This window comes from Rattus rattus, chromosome 17 (assembly GCF_011064425.1).
Source record: "Rattus rattus isolate New Zealand chromosome 17, Rrattus_CSIRO_v1, whole genome shotgun sequence".
Lineage (NCBI taxonomy): Eukaryota > Metazoa > Chordata > Mammalia > Rodentia > Muridae > Rattus > Rattus rattus.
The window spans coordinates 25,300,991-25,328,338 of NC_046170.1; the positions used below are offsets into that span (position 1 = coordinate 25,300,991).

Consider the following 27,348-nt stretch of genomic DNA (forward strand, 5'->3'; position numbering starts at 1 on the left):
GCCTCAGGAGGATTACCATCTCATTCTGAGTTCACAGCATTCTAAAGGAAGTCAGTGACAGGTCTGCTGATTCATCACCATCCAACAGACAGCACAGAAATACAGAAGGAATTGTCTCAAGAAATAGAATTCATGGGGTTGGGGATTTAGCTCAGTGGTAGAGCGCTTGCTTAGCAAGCGCAAGGCCCTGGGTTCGGTCCCCAGCTCCGAAAAAAAGAAAGAAAAAAAAAAGAAATAGAATTTATATAATGGGGAGATCCAGAATAATCATCACGGTGGTTGTTTGTCACCAGACAAAAGAATTTCCTTTATAGTAAAGGACTTCAAAAACAACAAGAGAAAACTATATATTAACAACAAATAAAAATTTGAAAAATGAAATATAGAAAATTTAGATAGATACTCGTATCTTCTAATTTATGAGGCTTGGTCATCTCCACAAACTTACCTAATTGTTTATGGACTTTCTACTTTGTTTATTATTTTTCAGGACAGGGTTTCTCTTAGTAGCCCTGGCAGTCCTGGAACTCACTCTGTAGACCAGGCTGGCCTCAAACTCAAAGATCTGTCTGCTTCTGCCTCCCTAGTTCTGGAATTAAAGGCATACACCACCAACACCAGGCTAAAGATTTTTGTTTTATGTATCTGGATGCTTTGCCTTACTGAGAAACAGTCTCACATTAAAAAATAAATAAATAAGGGGGCTGAAGCGATGGCTCAGCAGTTAAGAGCTTCTTAACTGCTTGTCCATCTGGCTGCCCTTCCAGAGGACTTGGGTTCAGTTCCCAGCACTCACATGGCAGATCACAAAATAACGGTAACTCCAGTTCCAGGGGATCTGACACCCTCACACAGGCATATTTGCAAGTGAAACACCAGCATAAAAACTAAAAATATTTTTAAAAAGAAAACCTCTTATAAAAGAAACAAAAAGACCAGAAAGATAATATAAAAAAGTGACTATATTCAGAAAAAGTGACTGTATAAAATGGAACATGAGGGAACAGAATAGAAATGTTTCACTAGCCATGTCAAATTTTTAAAAATCACTGACATAAGTCATGCATGGTGGCATATGCCCATCACCCCAGCAAGTGGGAGTGGGGTCATGCTTTAGAGACCAGCCTAGGCTACATTATAAAATGCTGGGTCTTTTTAAAACAGCTAAAGCCAGAGTGTGCCTGTAACTCCAGAACACAGGAGGCAGAGGCAGGCAGATCTCTGTTAGGCTCCAGGACAGCCATGACTACATAGAACTTCTCTCAAAACAAACTTCAGCATGCTAAGTTCCTTGATACAAGAATTCTTCAAGGGCCTATTGGGCCAGTTAGGGCACCCCCTCAGCTGACAGTGGGCAAGGTGTTGGTTAGGAAAGGCTTCCTAGGGGAGGGACCTTTCTTTGGTCAGGAAACATGAGTAGGAGTTGAGGAGTGTCGGGACAGGATTAAGTCCCTTGGATTCATAACTGACACACTTTGCCACTCAATCTAGGTGACACTGCTAAATGTTCTCTGCTTCAAACCTGGCTCCTGACCAAAGGCCCAGCCCAATAAACAGACAGTTGGCTTTCTTTCAACTGGAACTGAAAAACCAGCTGTCCTCCAAGGTTCAGCTAGTGAATCGTCAGCAAACATCTATAGCCATCACCATATTGTACAATCCTGGGAATGTGCGTGGGCTCAGACAACCTGCCAGAGACCCCAATATGACTCATCTCACCCATAAGCATGAGTCAAGAGGATGAAATAAACATGTTTACACCCTTTCTCACTCCAATCCCCTTTGCCTTTCAGTGTATCCTAAACATCGCTTGAGTTTCTTGTCATCATTCTCTATGTATACATATATCTATATGTAATTAGATAGATAGATAGATAGATAGATAGATAGATAGATAGATAGATAGATGGATGATGGATAGATGGATAGATGAGAAGATGGGTAGATGGATAGAGACAGACAGACAGACAGATATTCCTGTGTGTGCAGGAGTGAATGTGCCCATGGAGGCTCCAGGTTGAACTCCTCCTTGAACACTCTGCACCTTATTCATTGTGGCAGAGGTTCTCAGCTGATCGGAGAGCTCACCCACACACTAGTTGGGCTAGCCAGCTTGCTATGCAGATCCCACGTCTCTGCCTTCCAGGCACTAAAATTACAGGTGGGCTGTCATTAGAACAGGGCATTAATGTGCATCTAAACTCTGGTCTGCTTCCTATTCGTGTGGTCTTTGCGACTTCCACCATGGCATACTGCAGCCAGGGCCAGAAGGTGCAGAAGGTGATGGTGCAGCCCAGCAGCCTTATCATCAGATACTTGCAAAATAGATCTCGAATTCAGGTGTGGCTGTATGAACAAGTGAATATGTGGATAGAGGGTTGTATTATTGGCTTTGATGAATACATGAACCTTGTATTAGATGATACAGAAGAAATTCATTCTAAAACAAAGTTAGGAAAACAACTGGGCCAGATCATGCTAAAAGGAGATAATATCGCTCTGCTCCAAAGTGTTTCCAACTAGCAGTGGTCAAGCATGGGAGAAGTCGAGAAGGGGGTTCAGGTGTCTTTTAAAGGTGTCATCTGCTGGGGACATCTTGTTTTACTTGCACATTATCATTAGGTAATGATAAATGTGATATTGTTTTTGTTTAAAAAAACAAAAAACAAAAAAAACCTCTGATCCTCACACTTGTTCTGCAAATGCTCTAACCATTGAGACACCTCCCCAAGCTCTCTACCTATATTGATTTTTGCAAATAAGCAATCTTTGATTTAACACAATTTTATTTATATTTATTTATTTATCTGGAGACAGGGTCTTTTGTAGCCCTGGATGTCCTGGAACTCACTATGTAGACCAGGTTGGCCCTGAACTTGCAGAGATTCTCCTGCCTCTGCTTCCTAAGTGCTAGAATTAAAGGTGTGCACCACCACAACTGGCTCTATTTATTTATTTATTTATTTGAGACAGGGCCTTACTATATAGCTCTGGTTAGCCTTGAACTCGCAGAGATCTGCTGCCCCTCAGCCTCCCAAGAGCGGTGATAAAAGGTGTATGTCACCACACCCAGCCTCAATTTAATTTTGATTCATTAATATTGGAATATTAATAAGGAAAGCATAATTAATAAAGAAAGCAGGACTATGTTTCTAACAAGTCCTGCTTTCCTTAGTGCTCCAGTTCTTGTGATTAAAGGCTAACCCCCGGGGGCAGTACTGAGAGGTGGTGGAACCTTTAGCAGAACCAAGTTGGCCTTTAGGTCATTAAGGAACTACCTTCTGGGACCCTGTAAGCTCTTGCCAGAGTTCTTATAAAAGGAGCAAGAGCCTGACTCCATCCAGCTCTCTACTGCCTATTGAAGAGGTGAAGTTGTGGCCCAGTTCACACTCCAGCCATCTGCCACTGGACTCTTGCCGGGTCTATGGTTTGCCACGTGAATTCTTCAGCCTTTAAAACTGTAAGCTAGGGGTTGGGGATTTAGCTCAGTGGTAGAGCGCTTGCCTAGCAAACACAAGGCCCTGGGTTCAGTCCCCAGCTCCGAAAAAAAGAAAAAAAAACCTGTAAGCTAAATAAAACTTTTGGGGTTTTTTTTGTTGTTGTTGTTGTTGTTATTGATGGTGGCTTTTGTTTTTAAGACTTATGTATACAGTGTTCTGCCTGCCGGCCAGAAGAGGGCACCAGATCCCATTATAAATAATCATGAGCCACCATGTGGTTGCTGAGAAATGAACTCAGGACCTCTGGAAGAGCAGGACCTCTTAACCTCTGAGCCATCTGGGCAGCCCAGACTTCTGTTTTTTATTTATTTTTTTCTTTTCTTTTTTTCGGAACTGGGGACCGAATCCAGGGCCCTTGCGCTTGCTAGGCAAGCGCTCTACCACTGAGCTAAATCCCCAACCCGACTTCTGTTTTTTAATAGAATTTTTATTTATTTTTTGAGAGTTTCATACATCTATACAATGTGTCTTGGTCATATCCACCATTATTCTCCCTTGGCACTCCACTGGATCCTTCCTAAGAAGTCCCCCTCAAACAATTTTTTAAAAATAACTCAGAATCCAATTAGTGCTGCCAGCCTGCATGTGACACCCTGAAGAGAAATAACCAGTAGCCATCAACTTCCAGATCTCAGGTAGCCACTACTGTTTCGAAGTCCCGATCCTCCTGCCTCTACCTCCCAAGTACTGAGATTATAGCTGCACCATTATTCCCAGCTAAACTTATTTTCCCATAAATATCCTGCTTCAATATTTTAGTATAGTGGAGAAGCACTTTGACTCCTACCATTTCTCTGAGGTTGTTGTTTTTGATACAGGGTAGTACACTGTACTTTACGCTGGCCTAGAACTCATTATGTAGCCCAGGCTGACCTCAAACTTGCAGCATCCTCCATCCTCAGCCTACCAAGTGCTGGCATTCTAGATGTGTGCCACCATACTCAGCTTTTGGTTTTGTTTTCTAAATGTTTTATTAGGGGCTGAACAGAAGTGGGTGGTCCTAGATGACCACTCTACATTTTGTAATCTATAAAAGGACACCGCTGGGGCTGGAGAGATGGTTCAGCGGTTAAGAGCACAAGTTTTTCATCCAGATGTCCTAAGTTCAATTCCCAGCAACCACTTGGTGGCTTACAACCATCTGAAATGGGATCTGATGCCCTCTTCTGGCACACAAGCATACAAATAAATAAATAAATAAATAAATAAATAAGGACACCATTGGAGTACATTTCCTCTGTGAATGAACATGAACACTCTGAGATTGATTTTTTTTTTTTTTTAAGGCAGGGTCTCATTATTGGAGCCCTGGCTAGCCTGAAACTCACTATGTAGACCAGGCTAGTCTTTTTTTTTTTTTTTTTTTTTTTGTTTTTTTTTTCGAGCTGGGGACCCGAACCCAGGGCCTTATGCTTCCCCTAGGTAAGCGCCTCTACCGCTGAGCTAAATCCCCAGCCCCAGACCAGGCTAGTCTTAAACTCACAAAGACACACTTACCTCTGCCTCTTGAGTGCTGGGGTTAGAAACATGTGCTACCACAACCAGTCCTTGATTTTGTTTTTGAGACAGTCTCACTAAACTATCCCTGGACTCAGCCCCCAGCTTCAGCCCCTCAGGTGCTGGCATTTCAGAAACATGCCTAGGTGATTCTACAGGTCAGGAACCACCCTGATGTTCTCAGAGATATTTGGTGAGTTCTGGGTGCAGGATTTGTGACCTGGGGCCACAGAGTTGTTTTGTCTCTTTTTACTAGAGGCTCATAAAACAATACAGTGTCTAAATGACAGGTCACCTCTGTGATGCAGGGTGCAGTAAAATACTCTTATCTCCCAAAGTTGCCCTGATTTGTCCATTAGGAGAATGCAGAGGCTGTTCGCTCTCACTGAATTTAAAGAGAAGAAGTTCTAGAATGACCAAAGACTTGCTATCCCTCTATTCAAAAGAGAAACCTGGGACCAGCAAGATGGTTCAGCAGGTAAAAGCACTTGCTGTATTAGCCAGACCTTCTGAGTTTGACCACAAAACCTGGGCAGTTGGGTTGCAAGTTCAAGGTCAACTTAGTGAAACCCTATTTCAAAAATAAAAAGGCCTTGGTGTGGTGGTGCATGCCTTTAATCCCAGCACTGAGGAGGCAGAGGGAGGTGATCTCTGGGAATTCTGGTCTACAGAGCAAGTGACAGGACAGCCAGAGCTGTTACACAGAGAAACCCTGTCTCAAAACAAAAACAAAAACAAGAGGCTGGAGAGATGGCTCAGCGGTTAAGGGCATTGACTGCTCTTCCAGAGGTCCTGGGTTCAATTCCCAGCAACCACATGGTTGCTCAAAATAATATGGTCTGATGCCCTCTTCTGGTATACGGGTGTACATGCAGATAGAGCACTCATGTATATAAAGTAAGTAAACATTTTTTTTTTTCTTTTTCTTTTTTTCGGAGCTGGGGACCGAACCCAGGGCCTTGCGCTTGCTAGGCAAGCGCTCTACCACTGAGCTAAATCCCCAACCCTGTAAGTAAACATTTTTAAAAAATAAAATAAATAAAAATGAAAAGCAGAACACAGGTGAGGAATATAGCTTATGTGCTTTAGTGGTAGAGCCCTTGTCCAGCATGCAGGAAACATTAGGTTCCGCTCCAGCAACAGCACAGAAAAAAACAAAAACAAAAACACCGTTAGGGAAACAAGGCCATCAGCTTCAATAAGCTAAAAGCTTGATTCAAATCATCTTAAACCATAAAAACATTGCCGCATATACCTCAAAGAGTACAGAGGCAGGCTGGTTTCAATTGAGGGTTGACAGACGCCTCTTGAGTTTATAAACACTTAGTGGGGCAGACACAGATGGCTGCATTCCTGATTCCTGTTGCTAGTTTTGTTTGGAGCAGTGCCTAAATATACCTAGGTCCTCAGAGGCCCTGAGGCATTGCTGTGTCAACAGGGGTACATTTACGATGCTTGAGACTATAATGAAGCCTCTGACAAAGCTTGGGCTCCCTGGCAAGTGGGGTTCCTCAAGATGAAGGGAACCTCTCCAAGGAAGAAGGTCCTAGCATCTAGGACCACTTCTGCTCAGTTATTCACAATGAAAGCCTAGTGGTCCCAACTTCCACGCCATATACCTTCAGCATCCTGGTTTCAGGATCAAATGGGATTCAGCCCATTTTTTTTTTAATCCTCCTTGAAACCAAGTAACAGCTGCAGAAGTTATTACACTGATTATCTTAAGCATACTGAGGCCCACTCCCTAGAACTAGCAAAGACTCAAAGCTCCTAAGACCCCTCCCTTAACCCTTGAGGGTGGAGCTTCTTATTGCTTCAATAAAGAGAATGGAGGAGAGAGCTGCATCCCTACAGCTTAAGAGTTACAATGACGGGGTTGGGGATTTAGCTCAGTGGTAGAGCGCTTGCCTAGCAAGCTTAAGGCCCTGGGTTAGGTCCTCAGCTCCAAAAAAAAAAAAAAAAAAAAAAAAAAAAAAAAAAAAAAAAAGTTACAATGACTTCATGAAATTCATAGGCAAATGGAACTAGAAAACTTCATCTTGAGTGAGGTAACCCAGTCACAAAAGAACACACATGGTATGCACTCACTGATAAGTGGATATTAGCCCCAAAGCTCGGATTACCCAAGATACTATCCACAGACCACATGAGCTCAAGAAGAAGGACGACTAAAGTGCAGATGCTTCAGTTCTTCTTAGAAAGGGGAACAAAAATATTCATAGGAGGAGATGTGGAGACAAATTTTGGAACAGAGATTGAAGGAATGGCCATTCAGAGCCTGCCCCACCTGGGGATCCAGCCCATATACATACAGCCACCAAACCCAGACACTATTGCTGATGCCAAGAAGTACATGCTGACAGGAGCCTGATATAGCTGTCTGCTAAGAGGCTCTGCCAGAGCATGACAAATACAGATGTGATTGCTGGCAGTCAACCATTGAATTGAGAACGGGGTCCCCATTGGAGGAGTTAGAGAAAGATTGAAGGAGCTGAAGGGGTTTGCAACCCCATAAGAACAACAATACCAACCAACCAGAGCTCCCAGGGACTAAACCACCATCCAAAGAGTACACATGGACTGACCCATGGCTCCAGCTGCATATGTAGCAGAGGATGGCCTTGTTGGGCACCAAAGGGAGGAGAAGTCCTTGGTCCTGCCAAGGCTGGACCCCCCAGTGTGGGGGAATGTCAGGGAGGAGGGAAGGGGTGGGTGGTTGGGTGGGGGAAAGGAAATAACATTTGAAATGTAAATTAAAAATAGCCAATAAAAAAAGTTACTCTCCTGGAGAGGTAGCATATCAAATGTATCTGTTTCAGTATGTCTAAATGTGCAGGTCTCCGATAATACTCAAACCAACAGCAGAGTCCCAGGACTGGGCTCAGCTTCTTCGTGTGTGTGTGTGTGTGTGTGTGTGTGTGTGTGTGTGTGTGTGTGTGTGTGTGTGTCTGCTGTGCACATGTATGTCAAAGCCAAAAATCAACATCAGATTTCTTTCCTTAGGAGCTGAGCTGTCTTGTTTGAGAGTCTTTCACTGGAATGCTGGTCTCATCAGTTAGGGTAGGCTAGCTGACTTTAGGGCTGCTAGAGAACTTTAGGGATTATAAACATAAGCCAGTGTGCCTGGCTTTTTACGTGAAGGTTGAGGATCAGACTCCGTTCCTTGTGGGAGTAGAGCAAACATTAACTGAGCTATCTCTCAGCCCCCACCAGTTGCCCCAGTTTTAACAGAGTTTGATGTGTCTGAGCTTTGTCCTCTTTCCACTTTGTAACTCCAAACCCTAGCAACTTCCTCATGTAAGACCAGGTGCCAATAAAGCAAGGGGAGGCTGCTGCTGCAGCGATCACAGGCAAAGGAATATCTTCATCCAGTATCCCCTGTGTGCCTACTGTGTGCTGTGCCTGATACAGAGATGGCCACAGATCCTTAGGACTTAGGAAAGCCTGCAAGTGAAGAAAACTAATTTCATGAAAGAGCTGGGACTGGAATGTAAGGAATGTGAGTCTCTTGGAGCTCCTTGGTCTACATGAGTCCTTAGAGATGCTGAGCAGGGCATAACTCAGCCTTGACAATCCAGAAAGGTCCTGCTTGTTTCTCGATTAAAGGAACCACCCACTTCAGTGTGCCTACAGATAAGTTCTGTACACCATCAGTGGAACACCCAGTGTATATGGTCCTTATAGTCCATCCAAGACCACCTGACCACAGGCCAGCCCCACAATCAAACTTGCAGGGTTGAACCAAGGACAGAGAGAAGCCCACAGAAGCTAGACCCAACACCTTAGTGGATGCTATCTACTGGTTGCCTGTGCTCAGTGAATGGTCTAGGGATTCCTGTGTAAAGACCCTGCCTCTTCCAACCCATCAATGCTTTTGAAGTAACTGTAAGAAATCAGCGAAATAAAATGAAGGGATAAAGGCTCCGTTTTGCCTCAAAATGGCTGGAGCAGAGTTGTATGTTCTGAGAGACTGGTATCCCTAAGCCCCGAGTGGCTCAGTATCTGGTGCAGGAGAATACCCCATCTGAGAACCAGTTTTTGTAGCTGTGGCCTAGGAAGGTGAGGAGCCTGGTGAAGCCAGGCCCATGAACTGCTTCTTGTGTAAACTGTTTTTTGTTTTTGTTTTTTTTTTAAACTTTGGAATGGGAGATAAGTCAGAACGTCTGTTTCCGTAACCTCTGTGTTCCGGGGCGCGATAGGGGATGTCTGCTTTCTGGAACTCCGTGAGCGGCAAATTTCTCAAAGCCTTGAGCCTATCTTATAGATCTTTTTTGGGGGGTGATGGGGGGAGACTTTTACTTCCTCTTTCTACAACCTTCCGCATCCCTGTATCTCTAACTCACCCTGTTTTCTGTGTATAGCCTTCATCTGCAGGCTGGAGACTAGGACTCAACTCTCCAAACTCCTCTAATGTCAAACCACAACAACATATGCAATCTTATGCTATTAATAGCCCTTTAAAGAATAGAATTCAAGGGCATTTGCTTTGACATCTTTGCCAAGCTCCCCTAGAACCCAGTAGAGCAAACCTGCCCTCAGAGATGGACAGGGCTATAAATGTTACAAATCAGAACACATCCTCTCCGCCAGAGTGAACGTTAGCACACAAAATGCCTTCCTCTCATTACACCATAGCCTAGCACATGTCCGGGGCAATCTAGAAAAGGATTAAGTCGAGAAGGGTGGACCATTACCAGGAAGGTCCCAAATACAGTTAAAACTCCATCATAGCCCCCGGTCCCCCAACTCACCACTGTCTTGTCTGCAGTCTCATCCCATAGATATATAGTCTAGAATGCCTAGTCCATCCTTTGGGAGTGGGTGGATTTGGTCAGCTTTTCCCATCAGTTCTGGAAGGCCTAGGACAGGGGAATAACTATAAACAAGAAGGAACAAAGCCATGGTGACTTTCTCTGAGCCTGGCAGCCAAGGTGATGATAGTCTCAGTTTATAGAAAAGTTTACATGACTCAGCACAAAAGCAGGTGTTAAGGGAACTGGACCAGATTCCTTCTGCTGCCTGGGCCTGCTGGAATTCACTCCCTTGCCTTAGGTCCTAAGTGTTAAAGAAAGAACAGTATATTTAGTTAGTCAGCTTTCTCTAGAGTAAAAGAATTTATAGAATGAATCTCTCTCCTCGTGTGTGTGTGTGTGTGTGTGTGTGTGTGTGTGTGTGTGTGTGTGTGTGTGATTTATTAGAATGGCTTACATGGAAAATCTAAGAATCCAGGAGTTTCTCAGTCCATGAGACTGGATATTTCTACTGGTCTTCAGTAGACACTGGAATCCTGAAGAAGTAGGCTCTAGTGCCAGTGAAGGAATGAATTTGCTAGCAAAAGGAGAGCAAGCAGGCAAAGAGCAAAAGCTCCCTTCTTTCATGTCCTTATATAGGCTTCCAGCAACAGGTATGGCCTAGATTAGATCTGGATTAAAGGTGTGTCTTCCTACCTCAAAAATCTGGATTAGAAGTATATATTCTCACTTCAAATTAATCAGAAATCCCTCACATGAGTGCCAGCCATTTGTGGGGGGGGGTGGCTTTAGTTAATTCCCAGATGTAGTCAAGTTGACAACCAAGAATAGTCATCACAAGCCACAACACTAGGGTAAGCTCTAAAGAAACTATAACCACGGGCTGGAGAGATGGCTCAGTGGTTAAGAGCACCGACTGCTCTTCCTGAGGTCCTGAGTTCAAATACCAGCAACCACATGGTGGCTCATAACCATCTGTAATGAGATCTGATGCCCTCTTCTGGTGTGTCTGAAGGCAGCTACAGTGTACTCATATACAATAAAATAAAATCTTAAAAAAACAAAAAAAAAGAAACTATAACCACAAGCTGGTCTACACACAGCCATTTTGGTGGCCATCTCTGCATCCAAGGATAAGCCCTCAACAGTTTCACCGTGTTGACCAGCAGGGATAGCCTTTGTCTCTCAGAAACTCCAGTGTCTGCTAGCCGAGTGACATTTTTGGAAATAACTCAGTGCTGGTTTTAGAATCTTGCCTGATCCTTACTAAAAACGATTCCTTGGGCCTCTGCTTCCTGTTTAGCAGCCTACCCCCTTCCTCACATTAACACGTATGCTCTGGCCTAAAGCCTGAGGGCTTCCGTGTCTGGGATCTACTGTTAAAGGATTTCTTTCTCCACCATGTCCTCCCCACAATCACCTGACTGTATCAGAGACTTTATACCCTGACCTGTAGGGGACAGACCATGGTTTTGTCAAGGGTTGTGTACTTGGTTGAGTTTCACTGTCAGGATCATAGCCACATGACCCTTTTTAAGCCAGTTTAAGCTTAAATCAAGTGTATAGACAAGATAAAAAGTGAGGATACAAGAGTGATCATTGAAAAAACAGCAGGATCAGTTGTGTCTTCATCAAAATGAAGGATCTCCAAATGGTTTGTTTTCTGTTTTGTCCCAGAGCTCCTGGAGGGAAGGAGGTGACGGTGACCCTGAGCCATACAAGCCTTCACACCAGCTCAATCACATCCTGTGCTCCGGTCCCATCAAGATATCATCAGGTGACAAACACCCAGTTGGAGCAGTGCCAGCAGGTCTGTTCCTGATTCAGCCTTAGGCTTCGTTTGGTACCAGTCACTAGGGTTGTCTTGGGGGACTCTGGGGTCCATGTCCCCTCAGTTTCCCACTGACTATTAAAGCTTAAATACTTTTGGCTGAAAACAGAGGCAGATCCTTAAAGGCAGTCTATCAAGAGGAAGGTAGGTGGTATGAGACAGGAGTCCTTCTTCCCAAGGCTTCAGCAAATCTTTTGGGATGTTCAAGAGGGATGAAATCATTCCCTTTTCTGGGGCTTTTGAGAGAAAAGCCTAAGGGAAGATATAGTATTTTAAAGTATGGAGATTTGGGGTTCCTACCTCATCCAAGAACCTATCTTAGAATTTCCACGGCTGTGATAAAAAAAACATGGCAGAAAGCCACTTTGGGAGGGAAGGATTTATTTCATCTTACAGTTTACAGTCCATCATTTGGAAAAGTCAAGGAAGGAACCCGGAGGCAGGAATTGATTCTTTGTGTGGGGGGAGAAAAAAAAGCATGTCCATTATTTTATCCCACAGAACCCAACTCCTCCACAGGCTATAAGTAGCTAGTGTTCAGAAAACAAAAACAAAACAAAACAAAACAACAAAACAAAACAAAACACCCTGAGTGTGTATGTATGTGCACAGAGAAAATCTGGGCACATCTTCTCTCTCCTACCTCCACAATCAGTAGAGGATTACAGCACCACCATGCAGACTGCACACGCTGACAAAATGAACACCTCTCAGCTGCCCATTCTTGTAGAAGTTTGTTTAGCTTAATGAGCCTCTTCTTGCTTGGATATTAGCCTCAGGGGCAGGACATAAGCCATAAAAGCCAACTTTCTTATTTCGTGGTGGAACCAACTATAGGGTGTACAGCCTATTCTAGATCCCTGTGATTAGCCTCCTGAACTCTTCTGTTTCTTCTTATTTCTATTTACTCATGTGCGCATTGTCTGTGTAATTGTTTCTGTCCATATGTGTAGGTGTGGGTATGTGTGTCTATGCATGCAGAGGTCAGAAGAAAACATTGGATCCTTGAAGTTGTAGTTGTAGATGTTTGCAGGATACCCAGCTTGTTGTGTGTTATGTAGGTGTTGAAATCTAAACTCTGGTTCTCACGATTGCATGCAAAGCACTTCTAACCACTGAGCCACCTCTAGACCCCTCTTCTGCTTCTTTCATTCCTTTTCCGGGAAGATTCTCTCCCTAAATAAATCACTTGCATGAGACAGACAGAACCAGGAGGAGTCCTAAAAAGCAAACCAAACAGGAATTGACCACTTACCAGACTATCTGGTGAGAGGAATCCTTAACAGGATGTGGTATTTGAGAGCCCTCAGACTATAGCAGAGGTGATAAAATATTCACTCCGGGGAATGGGGACAGAAATCAGGAGGAAGAAGATTCACCAATGCATGTAATTGGAGAATGAACCAAGAAAGAAATCTGGCATTCAATGGCGTAATCTTCATTACCAACTTGATTGAATCTAGAATCACCTAGGGATACATGCCTTTGGCTAAGTCTTCCAGGGTGTTTCTAAAGAGATTTAATTAAGAAAGGAAAGACTTCACCATGAATGTGGACAATACTGTTCCATGGACTGGGGTCAACATCTGGATAGAAGAAAGTGAGAGGATGAGGATTAGCAATGCTCACCCCACACTTGGCTAAGCATTCGATGAGAACAACACTTCACAGCCTTGCCTTCCCAGATGGGGTGGGCTGCTACTCTATCAGCCAAAATAATACAGTGTAAGGACACTGTATTTTTTTAAAATCAAGTATCTGGTCATAGCAACAAGAAAAATATTAACTTTTATTATCTGCTCCTGTCCAGCACTATTAACAAGTATTACTTAGCAGTGAAAATCATTGTCAGCCAAGGCTAAACCAAGAAACCCTGTTTCCAAGACCAAAACCAAAACAAAATGGAAAAAGAAAAAGAAAACCATTAATATAAATGAAACTTCACATCATGAAGCCAGAAGGCAAAGTGACACCAGTTCCAGAACTCAGTGTGGCACAGCAGATCATCAGAGGAGGCCAGTTTTCATCTTGAAAGTCTCCTGCACATAAATCCATATTTATGATAGGAAAAGGGTGGGACTTTTTGATTTTCAATTAAAATATTTGTGTAAATACACATGGAAACCCTGAGCCCAGAGAGTTCTGAACTCTGTGTTAACTTCAACCTGTACAGGGGCATGGAGGCTCTCCTGACCAGAAGCTCTAGATAGTTTTCCATGCAGCCAAGCTCCTTGGAGGATGATACTTTTTTTGCTTTCCTTATTTTTGGCCTTGCCATCCCACCTAGTCAATAGACCCACCCTAGTATGAAAAGGAACTGCACTGGGATTGATGAGTTCAGTCCCCAGCACTGCAGAAACATGGACTGTAATCCCAGTACTCAGGAGACAGGGTGTCTGCAAGTTGAAGGCCAGTCTGATCTTCATAGTGAATTCCAAGCCAGTCAAAACTACATAACAAGACTCTCAAACAAACAAACAAACAAACAAACAAACAAACAAACAAGGGGTCTATGAGGTGGCTCAGCAGGGAAACACACTTGCCACCAAGCTTGATCTGAGTCAATCTCAAGAACTCACATGGTGGAAGGAGAGAACAAGCTCCCAGAGCTCTTCTCTGACCCCTACATATATGCCACGATACATGCATAACACCCCAAAACATACATACTCACACTAAATACACACACACACACACACACACACACACACACACACACACACACACACATCTACTGACTGTGATGATGTGTACCCTAGTGCTTGAGAGACTATTACAAGAAGATTGGTTGAACCTAGGATTTTAAGACCACAGTCTAGGCAACACAGCAAGACTTTGTCTCAGAGCCAGATGTGGTGGCATTTACCTATAATTCCAGCAATTTAAGAAGCTAAGGGGCTGGAGAGATGGCTCAGTGGTTAAGAGCACTGGCTGCTTTTTTAGAGGTCCTGAGTTCAAGTCCCAGCCACCACTTGGTGGCTCCCAACCAGCTATAACAGGCTATAATGCCCTCTTCCGCGCACACAGCTGCACATGCAGATAGAGCACTCATATATGTAAAATAAATAAATACATCGAAGAAGAAGCAGCAGAAGAAGCAGAAGAAGCAGCAGCAGTTAAGGAAAATGGAAAGTTCTAAGGCAGCCAGGACAAGTGACTGATACTTGATCTCAAAAGAAAATAAAAGGACTGGGCCTATATCTTAGTGACATCACACTTGACTAGCATGCCCTCAGCCTAGGTTACTATGTACCCAGACATATATACTGTGCCTGCCTCCTGAGCCTGCCAGCAGTAGAGCCTCCAAGGTGACCTTGCTACAGCAGTCTGTGGCTGTAACAGTAGAGTGTGCTTCAAGAAGGGCAGATGCTTGGCCCTCCAAGTTGCAGTTCAGCTGATTCCTCTGGCCTTGGTGTAATATCTTTCCGAGGAAGGGATTGGGCTGAACTGTGTGAATTAATTCAAACAGAGTAAAAGGCCTTAGAGGTATGTTTGGAAAATATTTTTGGAGAATATTTCTTGGTCTAGCACTCCATATTTCACAGGACAGAGGAGAGACATTAAGCTAGTATGAATAACTAGCCTAACATTGTCTTACATTCGTTTTATGAAGATCAGACGGCCAGAAGATCAGAAGATCTTTCAGATCCCTGAAGTAGAGTCACAGATGCCTGTAAACTACCATGTGGGTTCTGGGAATCGAGCAGTGGTCCACTTCAAGAGCAGCCAGTGCTCTTAACCTCTGGGTTATCTTCCAGTTCCCTTTGTCTTGACTTTAAGCACTGGGTTTTTTTTTTTTTTGTTTTTTGTTTTTTTTGTTTTTTTGTTTTTTTTTTTTTTTGACTGTTCAAGTGTTAAGCCCCTGAGAAAGCCAAGTTCTAGGCACTATCGCCATAGATCATTACAGATTGGGACCTGTTGTCATTCTGGATCGCTCCACCTTACTTCTGAAGTTAAAGGATCCCTACAAGGCTCCTCTAGGATCCTGTTTTCCTGGGTCCTAGGAGGAATGGGCCTGGAACAGTATCTTTGGATGACAGAAAGAAGTTCCTATTGAGCTTTCATCTGTACATTTCACATGGGTACAGGAGGTGCCACTGATTCCCAACAGACATAATGGCTGATCTGCTTTCCAAAATGCCTCCCTACCTGAGCTTCTCTGAGATTGGCTCACAATCTGGTACAGCACTTGATGATCTGTTGAATGATGCAGATCGACTTGTTTTCCTGGGGTTGTAGGCCACCATGCCTGGCTCAAGATGAAGACTTTCCTTCCTTTTCCAGACAGGTTTTCTCTGTGTGGCCCCAGACTATCCAGAAACTCGATCTGTTGACCAGGCTGGCCTCCCTCACAAAGATCCCCCTGCCTCTGCCTCCCAAGTGTGCCACCACGGCCCAGCAAAAAGACTTTCTATGTTGCCCTTAATGGTCTTGAAATCCTGGAGGGAGGTTGGCATGGTAGCATAGGCTAGCTGCCTCCATTTTCTGAGTACTGGGATTATTAGCATGCACCATCATGCTGAGTTTTGTTTTTTAAAGATTTATTTATTTAATGTATATGAGTGCATTGTTTGTCTTCAGTCATACTGGAAGAGGGCACTGGATCCCATTACAGATGGTTGTGAGCCACCATGTGGTTGCTGGCAATGGAACTCAGGACTCTGGAAGAGCAGCCATCTCTCCAGTTCCCTTTTGTTTTGTTTTTGAGACAGAGTTTTGAATACTGGGATTAAAACTATGTGTCATTACACCCAACCTCTGCTAGCTGGTCATAACGCTGTGCGACTGTCACCCCAGCATGAGACAGGCTGAGATAGAGTGATGGTTTAGGGCCTCACTGTGCTACAAAGAGGCTGGGGGTGAACCGGGGATATAGCTCAGTTAGTGGAGTGCTTGTGTAGAATGCACCAAACTCTGGTTCAATCCCAAGCTCTGAAAAACTGGGAGGCAGAGGCAAGTGGATCTTTGTGAATTTGAAGCCAACCTGATCTACATAGTAAGTTTCGGTTCAGGACAGTCATGGCTATAGTCAAACTGTCTAAAAAAGTACAACCAAAAAAAAAGGTAAAATTTCATAGTAAAGGCAGGCAGAGGTAGCCCAGCCTTTTAATCCTAGCACTCTAGAGGCAGAGGCGGGCGAATCTCTGTCCGTCTGAGGCCAACCTAGTCTACATCTCAAGTTCCAGGTTAAGCAGGGCTACAGAGAAACCCCATTTTGAAAGCACAAAACAAAACACAAAAAATATTTCATAGTTATCTTAATTAGGGTTTTACTGCTGTGAACACACACCACGACCAAGGCAACTCTTATAAGGACAAGATTTAATTGGGACTAGCTTACAGGTTTAGAGGTTCAGTCCATTATTATCAAGGCAGAATCCAGGCAGCAATGGTGCAGGAGGAGCTGAGAGTTCTACATCTTCATCTGAAGGCTGCGAGTGGAATACTCACTTCCAAACAGCTAGGATGAGGGTCTTAAACCCACACCCACAGTGACACACCTACTCCAACAAGGCCACACCTACTCCAACAAGGCCACACCTACTCCAACAGGGCCACACATTTTTTTTACATTTTTTTTACATCAAAACATCATCACACATTTTTAAAATATATTTTAATGCATATTATATAATTATGCATTCATATATAATTGGGAATTGAATTCAGGACCTTTGGAAGAGCAGTCAATGTTCTTTTTTTTTTTTAAAGATTTATTAATTTATTATGTATAAGTACACTGTAGCTATCTTCAGATACACCAGAAGAGGGCATGGTATCTCTTTACAGATGGTTGTGAGCCACCATGTGGTTGCTGGGAATTGAACTCAGGACCTCTGGAAGAGTAGTCGGGTGCTCTTAACCGCTGAGCTATCTCTCTAGCCCCCAGGGCCACACCTTCTAATAGTGCCACTCCCTGGGCTGAGTGTGTACAAACCATCACATTCCACTCCTTGGTCCCCATAGGCTTGTTCAAACACATTATTCTATATTTAGGAAATACCTAAACATAGCATAATAAAAAATACATTTAGTCCAACTTCCAAAGCCCCCATAGTCTACAGCAATCTCAACAACTCCAAACTCTGCATCTCCATGTCTGATGTCAATGTGGTCTTCAGATCACCAATTCCTTTTTCATCTTTGTTGACTGCAACAAACTTCTTTCTCCTGGGCTGGTTCCACTCCCTGTTAGCAGTTTTCCTCAGCAGATATTCTATGGCTCTGGCATCTGGAAAATCTCAGGGTCTCCAAGGCAACTTCAATGTTACAACTTCTTGTTTCAATATCTGGGATCCACATGATCTTCTGGGCTTCTTTTTTTTTTTTTTTTTTTGGTTCTTTTTTTTTTTGGAGCTGGGGACCGAACCCAGGGCCTTGCGCTTCCTAGGTAAGCGCTCTACCGCTGAGCTAAATCCCCAGCCCCTTTTGGGCTTCTCTTAAGGGCTGGCATCATTTCTCTAGCCTTCTATGGCACTCTAAGCTCAGGTTGATCCACTCCACTGCTGCTGCTGCTCTTGGTAATCATCCCATGGTACTGGCATCTCCAATACACTGGGCTCTTCTGCTGCAGCTAGGCTTCACCAGTAGCCTCTCATAGGTTCTCTTCATGGTGCCAAGCCTCAACTGCTTTGCATGACCCCTTCAGTCCTGGGCTGTCAATTGCAACTGAGGGTACACCTTCACCAATGACCTTCATAGCCTTCTCACAGTACCCAACCTCAGCTGCTCTTCATGGCGTCTTCATGCCTTCAAAACCAGTACTATCTGGGCGACTCTTCTACATTACCTAGTTCAACTGCAGCATGAGGTACAACCTTGGCTATCTCTGGAACACAGCTTTTTTGTGCTCTCAGAAAACAGTTTCCAGAAGGTTTCGCCTCAATGATGCTGGTCTCTTCTTAATCACAACTAATTTCTTTGCTACAGCTGACCGGCATCAATTGTCCCAGTCTCCTTCTCCTCTTGACTATAAAGCCAGAGACACATGGCTGAAGCTGACAAGTTCTGCTGCTTGCAGGAGCTGGAACATGGCCCCCTTGTTTTTGTTTTTTTAAATTAAGATTTATTTATTTATTTATTTTATGTATGTGAATACACTGGTGTGAATACACACCAGAAGAGGGCATTGGATCCCCATTACAGATGGTTGTGAGCCATCATGTGGTTGCTGGGAATTGAACTCAGGACCTCTGGAAGAGCAGTCAATGCTCTTGACCACTGAGCCATCTCTCCAGCCCTGGCCCCCCTGTTTTATTACATTATCACCAGCTTCCTCTTTTCCAACTCCTTCACTGCCTAAACTTGGATCTGACTCTGTAGATTGACCTTGAACTCAAGAGCTCTGCATGCATGTTTGTTGGGATTAAGCTTTTCTTCACCTAGAACTTGCTCTGTCTCAGGCTGGCCTTGCACTCAGAGATCCTCTTGGCTTTATATCCTGGGATTAAAGGTGTGTACCACCATGCCTGGATCTAAGTTTAGCTGGGTGGGACCTTACCCTAAAAGTCCCACTCCCTTAATCTTCTTGAACACAGGATTCAGCTCCATTTCACTTCCTGGTGCTCCTTTAATACTCGAACCATATATTTTATATTTTTCCTTTCCTAGCTTGCCACATTTGTTTAAAATGCTCTTCATCAGACTTAACAAGAGAACGAAGTCTATGATAGGAATTTCTGAGGCGTCCTTTGTCAATGCAATTAATCTGAGTCTCTTCACCTTAGCCTCAGGCAGACTTTTCAGACAAGGGTGAAAAGTGGCCACATTCTTCACCAAAATACCACAAAACAGTCTTTATAACACATACTGAAGTTCTTCTCTGAAACTTCTTGAGACAGGTCAGCACAATTTAAATTACTCTCAGCAACAAAGTCTTCCATATTCCTACTAGGATGACACATTAAAACCCATTTAAAGCATTCCATTGCTTTCCAAATCCAAAATCCCAAAATCCACATTCTTCCAAACAAAAGCATGGTCAGGCTTATCACAGCAATAGCCCAGGACCAGTAACATTTTTTGTCTTAATTAGGGTTTTACTGCTGTGAACACATACCATGACCAAGGCAACTCTTAAAAGGACAGCATTTAATTGGGACTAGCTTTTAGAGGTTCAGTTCATTATTATCAAGGCAGAATCCAGGCAGCAATGGTGCAGGAGGAGCTGAGGGTTCTACATCTTCATCTGAAGGCTGCGAGCGGAATACTCACATCCAGGCAGCTAGGATGAGGGTCTTAAAGCCCACACCCACAGTGACACACCTCCTCCAACAAGGCCACACCTACTCCAACAAGGCCACACCTTCTAATAGTGCCACTCCCTGGACCGAGCATATACAAACCATCACAGTATTAAACTTTTTTATACTACTATGCAGATCCTTTCATAAACTGAATTAGAGCTGGAGAGATAGATGCTCACAGTGGTTAAGAGCACACGCTGCTCTTTCAGAGGTCCTGAGTTTATTCTCGGTACCCACACTGCAAGGCTCACAACCACCTCTTTTTCTTCTTCTTTTTTCTTTTTTTTTTTCTTTTTTCTTTTTTCTTTTTTTCGGAGCTGGGGACCGAACCCAGGGCCTTGCGCTTGCTAGGCAAGCGCTCTACCACTGAGCTAAATCCCCAACCTCACAACCACCTCTAACTCCCAGGGATCCCACTCCCTTTTGTGGACCTGCACCTGCACACACCTGTACATTTTCACATGCGCGCACACACACACTCTAAAAAAATAAAAAATTGACTGTTTTCTTACTACACATGTACTGTACTTGCTAATCAGCTAATCCTCTTGCTGTAGTTAAGAGCTCCTCTTCTGAGCAGAGAAGCCATGGAGAGAACATGGAGGCTGACGTTAAGATTCCACTCTGTATTTACGGGTTGTTATGAGTGTTCTTAAGGGATGAATGTGTACAGGGCTTTGTATGTTTAGGTGGGCAATTATATCTTATCAATTGGATCAGAAAAAAAAAAGAGTTCCTCTTCTTTTTGTATGTCTGTATGTATTTCCCAGTTTTTCTTAAGTGAGTACATATTGCAGTTTGCTATGTAGCTAAGGAGGACCTTAAACTCTTGACTCTCCTACTTTTGCTTCCTGAATGCTGTGATTACAGGCACGTGCCACTTCTCCTGACTCTCCTCTGTCTCCTCCTTCTTCTCCTTTTTCTTGGTAGCGCTGAGGCCCTCAGACATGCTGCACAATGATTTGCTGCTGTTAAAGCCTCAGCTGCATATTACTTTCATAACGAAGTCAATCATACTTTATATGTGTTAGGTATTTCACACTAGTTAGGTTTCCCTGAGTGCCTTGATTTTTTTAATTGAATGTAAATGCATGCCTCCTTGTGGTTACAAGTTTACCTGAACTTCCCTTTTGGAACTTCATCAGAGCCTGTCACATGGTTTCTGTTTATAGTTACACACACACACACACACACACACACACACACACACACACACACACACCCGTGTTAGGTCTCAAGCCTGGGACAAACTGTCTAACTGAGGTACCTATTAACATATTAAAGTGGAGGTTGTCTTCCAGACTTTCTCAGAGACCCCGCCCCCTACCCTCAACCTCCCCAGCTCCTGAGCTTCGATGCTCTTCACCCAGCTTCTCTTCTCTGTACCAGATATTTTAGCTATGCTGGTCTCCTGGCTTGTTTCTGGCCTCCTGGCCTCCTGGCCTCCTGGCCCCAGGTTCCTCTCTCTTCCTCTCCCCTCCCCCCTTCCTCCTCGACTCACACATCCTGGTTCGGCCTGCTGGGTATGTTCAGTCTGGACTCTTCCAGACACCTCTGCCTGTGTTCTCTCTTTTATCTATAATAAAAACCTCAACCCCTTAGGAGCAGTCATGTCCTCTTTTTCACCCCCACCCCCATCATCTGGTACCCAAACCTGGGAAGAAGAGAAAAGTCTAAAGAACAAATCTTCCAGGAGGGAATTCCTATTGGCCTCCTTTTAGTTCTGTTTTGTTTTGTTTTGTTTTTGTTTTGTTTTGTGTTTTTTTTGTTTTGTGTTTGTTTTTTTTTTGTTTTTTTGTTTTGTTTTGTTTTGTTTTTTTATTCACCCTCACCCCCATCCTGCTTTATCTTCTCTGGGCTCCTCATCAGGTTCCAGAAAACAACAACAAAACCTCTACGCTAAATTACTAAATTACTTCAGACCCTGCGTGCAATGCTGCTTCTCAGACTTAATTGCAATACAGAGAGGTCCCTCTAGGGTTGGTGAACGTCAGTCAGAAGCACCCAGGCACAGATCCCATACTATTTCTTACAAACACACACACACACATCACCAGCAGTCACATGGCACACTGGATGGGTGCATAATTTGTTTTCATGTGGGCAGACTGTACTTCTGTGAATTTGAGAACAGATTGGTGTAAATAGGGAATTCCAAGGCAGCCAGGACTACATAGAGAGACACTGTCTCAAAGGAAACGAAACAACAAAAAACTAATCTGGAAATTATAACCCAGACTATGGGTGCCAATCGTGAAGCATAGGCACACCCAAAGAGACAAAGGAAGACAAAGCTTTGCAAAGGTGAAATAAAGTATCGTAAGCTGTTTGAAAACAATTGCCTTTGATTACAGTGACCATCAACTAGCTGGCCTTTGTTCAAGGCTGAAGAGGCATTGTAGTGTGTCAATGTAAGTGTCCTTATAGAAGCGTGTGTGTGTGTGTGTGTGTGTGTGTGTGTGTGTGCGTGCGTGTGTGTGTTTACTTTTGTGCAAGATTGTAGGGTTTTTTTTAGGAAGTCATTATAATAGTTTTTATCAAATATATGTATAGATGAGAGTTCTTCTTGGTCTCCTTTCTCCATTTTGTTAGGGTGTGGCATACTCAACTCTGACAACCCGGTTGTCATTGTTTTGGGGAATTTTGTTTGAGATGGGATCTTGCTGTATAGCCCTAGCTAGTCTAGCATCACTATGTAGCCCAGATTGACTTCAAACTCAGCAATTTTCTTGCTTCTGCTTCCATTGTCTGGTTTGTTTCTAACGTCATCCACGTGGGTGAATGAGGCTGGTGGCCGAGGAGAGACAGCTCTGTCTAAAATGTATTAAAAGTATTGCCAAGTGGGGTGCTATGCGCATGGAATCCCAGACACTTGGGGGCTGAGGCAGGAGGAGTAGAAGTTTGAGAATTGCTGATCATGATGTTAGACAACTTTAGTCCCAGCATTTGGAAGGCAGTGGCAGGTGGTCTTTGAGTTCGAGGCTACCCTGGTCTACAAATCAAGTTCTAGGACAGCCAGAGTTACACCTTGTCTGAAAAAAAAAAAAAGTTAAAGACCTACTTGAGTGACTTAGTAAGAACTTGTCTCAAGGGGTTGGGGATTTAGCTCAGGGGTAGAGAGCACTTGCCTAGCAAGTGCAAGGCTCTGGGTTCGGTCCCCAGCTCCAAAAAAAAAAAAAAAAAAAAAGAGAGAGAGAGAGAGAGAGAAAGAACTTGTCTCAAAATAAAAATAGGGCTGGAGCTCTAATTTAGTAGTAGAACACTAACCTAGTATGCCCAAAGTCCAGGGTTCAAACCTTAGTACTAGAAGAAACCTATGATTATTGTTACTGGGTGTTATTAATGATGAAAATAAGAATGAACTCTAAAGTTGCTTTTCAAACTTCATTTAAGCTTAATCCATTGCCCAGGTTCATTGAGCTGCCTTCTTTTAACCAATATATTTGTAAAACATTTTTAGCTGGGTGTGGCACACACACCTGGAATTCCAGCACTTTTGAGGTTGAGATAGAAAGATTGCCAAGAATTTGCAATTGTCCTGAGCAATCTAGTGCTAGCCTGGGCCATATAGCAAGACCCTGTCAACAAACAGCAGCAACAACAAAGCATTTTTAAAGTTCTGCTGGGGCCTTCCACAACCCTCAGGAATGCAACAGAAACACTCCTGGCCTTTCCAGCACTTTCTGAGATGTTGCACATTCCATTTAGATATGAACCCCATCTGTCGATTCTATCAAAATCACACCCTACCCCTCACCAGGCTGTCACAGGATTCTCTCAAAGCATGCGTGTGTATGTGTGTGTGTGTGTGTGTGTGTGTGTGTGTGTGTGTGTGTGTGTGTGTGATGGCTGCCCAGGAAGGATAAGAACCTTCACATTTTGAAAATATTAGAAATAATCCTATAGTTTTCTAGATTTCCAGGGAGATCTAGAGACTCGTTATGCAGAAACAGTAACAAAGATGACTCTGCGATTGTGCAGGATTTGGAAGTTGGGAGGGGTTTGGAAGTTCTGCAAAGCTCCGCCCTGGGCCCCTTGGGGACATAAGGCCTTGTTTTAATGAGGGTGACCAAATCTACAGAAAAACTAACAATTCCAGCTTCTTGTGTTAGAACAAATCAGGGTTTTAGATAAGAAAAGCCAGGGCTGAGAGTGGGCAGAATGAGAACAGCGGTGGTGCCTGGGCTGCTCTCAGGTTTCCTGTGAGAAATCCCAGTGGAGACGGCACTGCTGGCTGAGTAAATGAGTCACAGGCCTCACAGGCCAAGGGAGAAGAAAAGCAGATTCCAGGAAGTAAGCAAGGAGGAATCTCAGGGAAAGTTTTCCATTTTAGTGTGAAGCTGTCAACCCACTGAGCTATGCTGGAAACTTCCAGAAAAAAATAGCACTAAGGAAGATTAGAGAAAGCATGTGAATCCTGGCAGCTCAGACGAGCAGGACTCTGGACATCTGTAACAGGCAGCAAAGATGGCACCATCCAGAGAAGGTAAGGAGACATCGAGAAAATATCTCAGTGCCCAGGCTTCTAGCCACTCACAACCCAGCAGGTATTCGTTGAGCATAACACCCAAATTAAGTGACAAGTAGAAAGGATTGATGGTGATGTTGGGGAGGAGGAAAAATGGAGGGGAGGGGTGACATGCAACTGTGGGGATTTGGGGGCTGTTCTAAAGAACTTCAAGGAAGGCAATTTGGGGACCAGAGGCACAAGAAAAAACTGAGTGGAGCCTCTGTATTCTATCTTTAGTTGTTAGCTCTGTAAGTTTGTTAAGGTGGAAGGGCATTTCCTAAGTGCATCCTCTTTGACTTTCTGTTCACTCAGAGCATCCTGGTTCTGTTTACTGAGCTCTCAAGCAAGGGGACTAGATCCACCCATGGGGGCAGGCAGAGGACACAGCAGTATCAAAACCTGAGGTAGAGCAAGGCGTGAGGGTGCACAGTTTTAAGCCCAGCACTCAGGTAGATCTCTGAGTTCAAGACCAGTCTAGTCTACAAATCGAGTTCCAGGACAGCCGGGGCAACACAGAGAAATCCTGTCTTGAAAAAAAACAAAACAAACCAGAACAAACAAAACAGAACACCCCAGGGTCTAATCATGAGTTCTCAGAGGAGAGCTCCTGTGTTATGGAGCACACAGTGACAGTTCACAGGCCAGAGGAAATCCTGAGATGACCTTAAACTCTAGTGTGGTAGTGGGGAGGTCTAGGGAGATCAGTGCCTTTTGCAGCCAAGGCTGAGAGGGGGAGGTCCCACTCAGCACATTCTCTTCTATATGACATTAGAAATAATTAAACTGGGGACCATAACTGCTGCCACCAGCACCCTTTAGGAATTCAGGCCCTCCCCAAATGACATGTGGCCAGCACTCCCACTGCATAGCCCTGAAGGCAAAGGGAGTCTCACAAAGATTTCATCAGATGGGTTGACCTGTGGTCACTATACCAGCTCCCTTGGTTTCCTGAGACAGTCCTTGGGTTCTAATGAGGCCGAGATGATGGCTGTTATCCAAGGACAAGAGCACCTAGAACAACTCTCTTACTGTCCAGTCTTGTCAGACCTTTAAGGATCTTCAGTTCACAATGGCATCTTGGGGAGCAAATGGCATCAGGAGAGAAAGGTAGGTCTCAGTTCAACTTGGCCACTGGTTTACTGTGATGACCAGCAATGGTGGCTTTCCTATCCCCAGGACTCACTGGTTTTTGATATCTAGGTCTTCTGGGGATAAGAAATTGGGCAGTCAAGTGACTCAGCCTAGATACGGCCTTGGTGTATGGTACTCCATGTAAGAACATGCAGATCAGGGTGTTGATAAATGAAACAAATTTAGGACATCTTGAGGACAAAGAAAAGATTCCTGACCAAGCCTAGAGTTCATAGGAACTATCCAAAAGGCATTGGCATCCCAACTGGGAGCTAACAAGTAAGCCAGTATGAGTCAGGTAGACGAAAGCAGAGAAAGCATTCAGGTGCACAGACAACCCTGGGCAAAGACAGAGAGATACAAGAGAAGGTGATGCATTCAGGGAACATGTTGCTTAGTCTGGCAGGACTCAGGCCCTCCTATTGTGGAACTGATCCAAGATGAGGGACCAGTAAGAAAGTGAGGAGGGGCAGGGTCCAACCTAGAGAGGGAATCCATCCTGTGAAGAGTGGAAAGTAAGTCAGGAAAATCAAGGACAGAGTTTCAGATATATGGCTAAGGGTGGGCAGGGTCCACCTCTATCTGTAGATAGAGGATCACTTGGAGGAAAGTGGAATGCCAGAGAAATAAACACAGGAACACAGCTTCAAGAAGATGAGATCAAGGGTCATCCTAAATGAAGGGACTGAGGAAAACTCAAGATGCTATTGTGGATTCAGAAGCAAGGCCCTGGAAGTTGTTGGGATTCCAAGAAAGAGGGAAGGAGACCCAGCCCCCAAGAACCAGAAAGAGAACTAGCCAGAGAGAAGCAATTAGAATTCCCAAAGTAGCAGTTACAGAAACCAGAAGAACCTTCCAAAGAGGAAAAGATGGGGACTGGAAGGAATTGGGACTGAAGTGAGCGGACGGGGAGTGTGTGTCCCTCCTAAAGAGGCTTTGGGGTAGGGGCTGGAGAGATGGCTCAGAGGTTAAGAGCACCGGCTGCTCTTCCAGAGGTCCTGAGTTCAGTTCCCAGCAACCTCATGGTGGCTCACACCATCTTCTGATGTCTGAAGATGGCAACAGTAAATATATACATATATATGGGGTTGGAGAGATGGCTCAGCGGTTAGGAGCACCCGACTGCTCTTCCAGAGGTCCTGAGTTCAATTCCCAGCAACCACATGGTGGCTCACAACCATCTGTAAAGAGATCCGGTGCCCTCTTCTGGTGTATCTGAAGACAGCTACAGTGTGCTTGTATATAAAAAAAAAAAAAATCTTTAAAAAAAAAAAAAAAAAAAAAGAGGCTTTGGGGTGGTGGAGGAGGTCTTCATGGTGGCGGTGTTCCAAGGTGCCTAAGTAGAGACCAGGTTTGAGTGTAAGCCAGACTGTAGCACCAACTGAGCATGTTGTACTCAGCATACCCCAGTCACTACTCAAGAAGACAGGGTTCAGTTAATAGGAGCACCCCTGGAGTGGGTAACTTTGTAACTGTGCTGTGGATACTTCCCACAGGGTGGCACCAAAAGCCAATTCTGCATTTTGGTTTGGACCTGACTGGGCAGGGGTCAGGCTGAGGATCCTCACTATGACCTGGTAAGTCATAGTCCAGAGTAGGAGGGTATTGTCAGATGCCTGATGTCGGACACTTCCCACCTCCACCAAGTCCTCCCACTATGTCTCTGGTGGAAGATTCCTAATAGTCATATGCACACAGAAACAACTGCGTGCCACACTCCATAGCCTTTACAAAGAGGCGTGGCCTAAGAGGATCCTAGGGAACAGCTCATCCTATGACCTGGGAGAGGCAAGGACAAGCCTCCCACTTGTCCCTTAGGAGAAAGAAGTCAGGAAGGAAGGAAGGATGCCCAGCCCAACTCCAGAGAGGCACAGTCACCCCA

At 44.2% G+C, this 27,348-nt stretch overlaps 2 protein-coding genes across 2 annotated transcripts in view; one reads left to right on the top strand and one right to left on the bottom strand.

Moving 5' to 3' along the window:
* Agrp (agouti related neuropeptide) overlaps positions 1–27,348 on the bottom strand; it is a 72,427-nt gene that overhangs the window by 3,306 nt on the left and 41,773 nt on the right. The window lies entirely within an intron of this gene.
* On the top strand, positions 2,245–2,523 carry LOC116886446 (small nuclear ribonucleoprotein E-like). The gene has a single exon (XM_032887946.1). It carries the CDS (start codon positions 2,245–2,247, stop codon positions 2,521–2,523), a length of 279 nt encoding a protein of 92 aa, XP_032743837.1.

What these genes read in the sequence shown, in the direction of transcription:
- LOC116886446 (XM_032887946.1), top strand. Translation starts at nt 2,245, where the DNA reads ATGGCATACTGCAGCCAGGGCCAGAAGGTGCAGAAGGTGATGGTGCAG.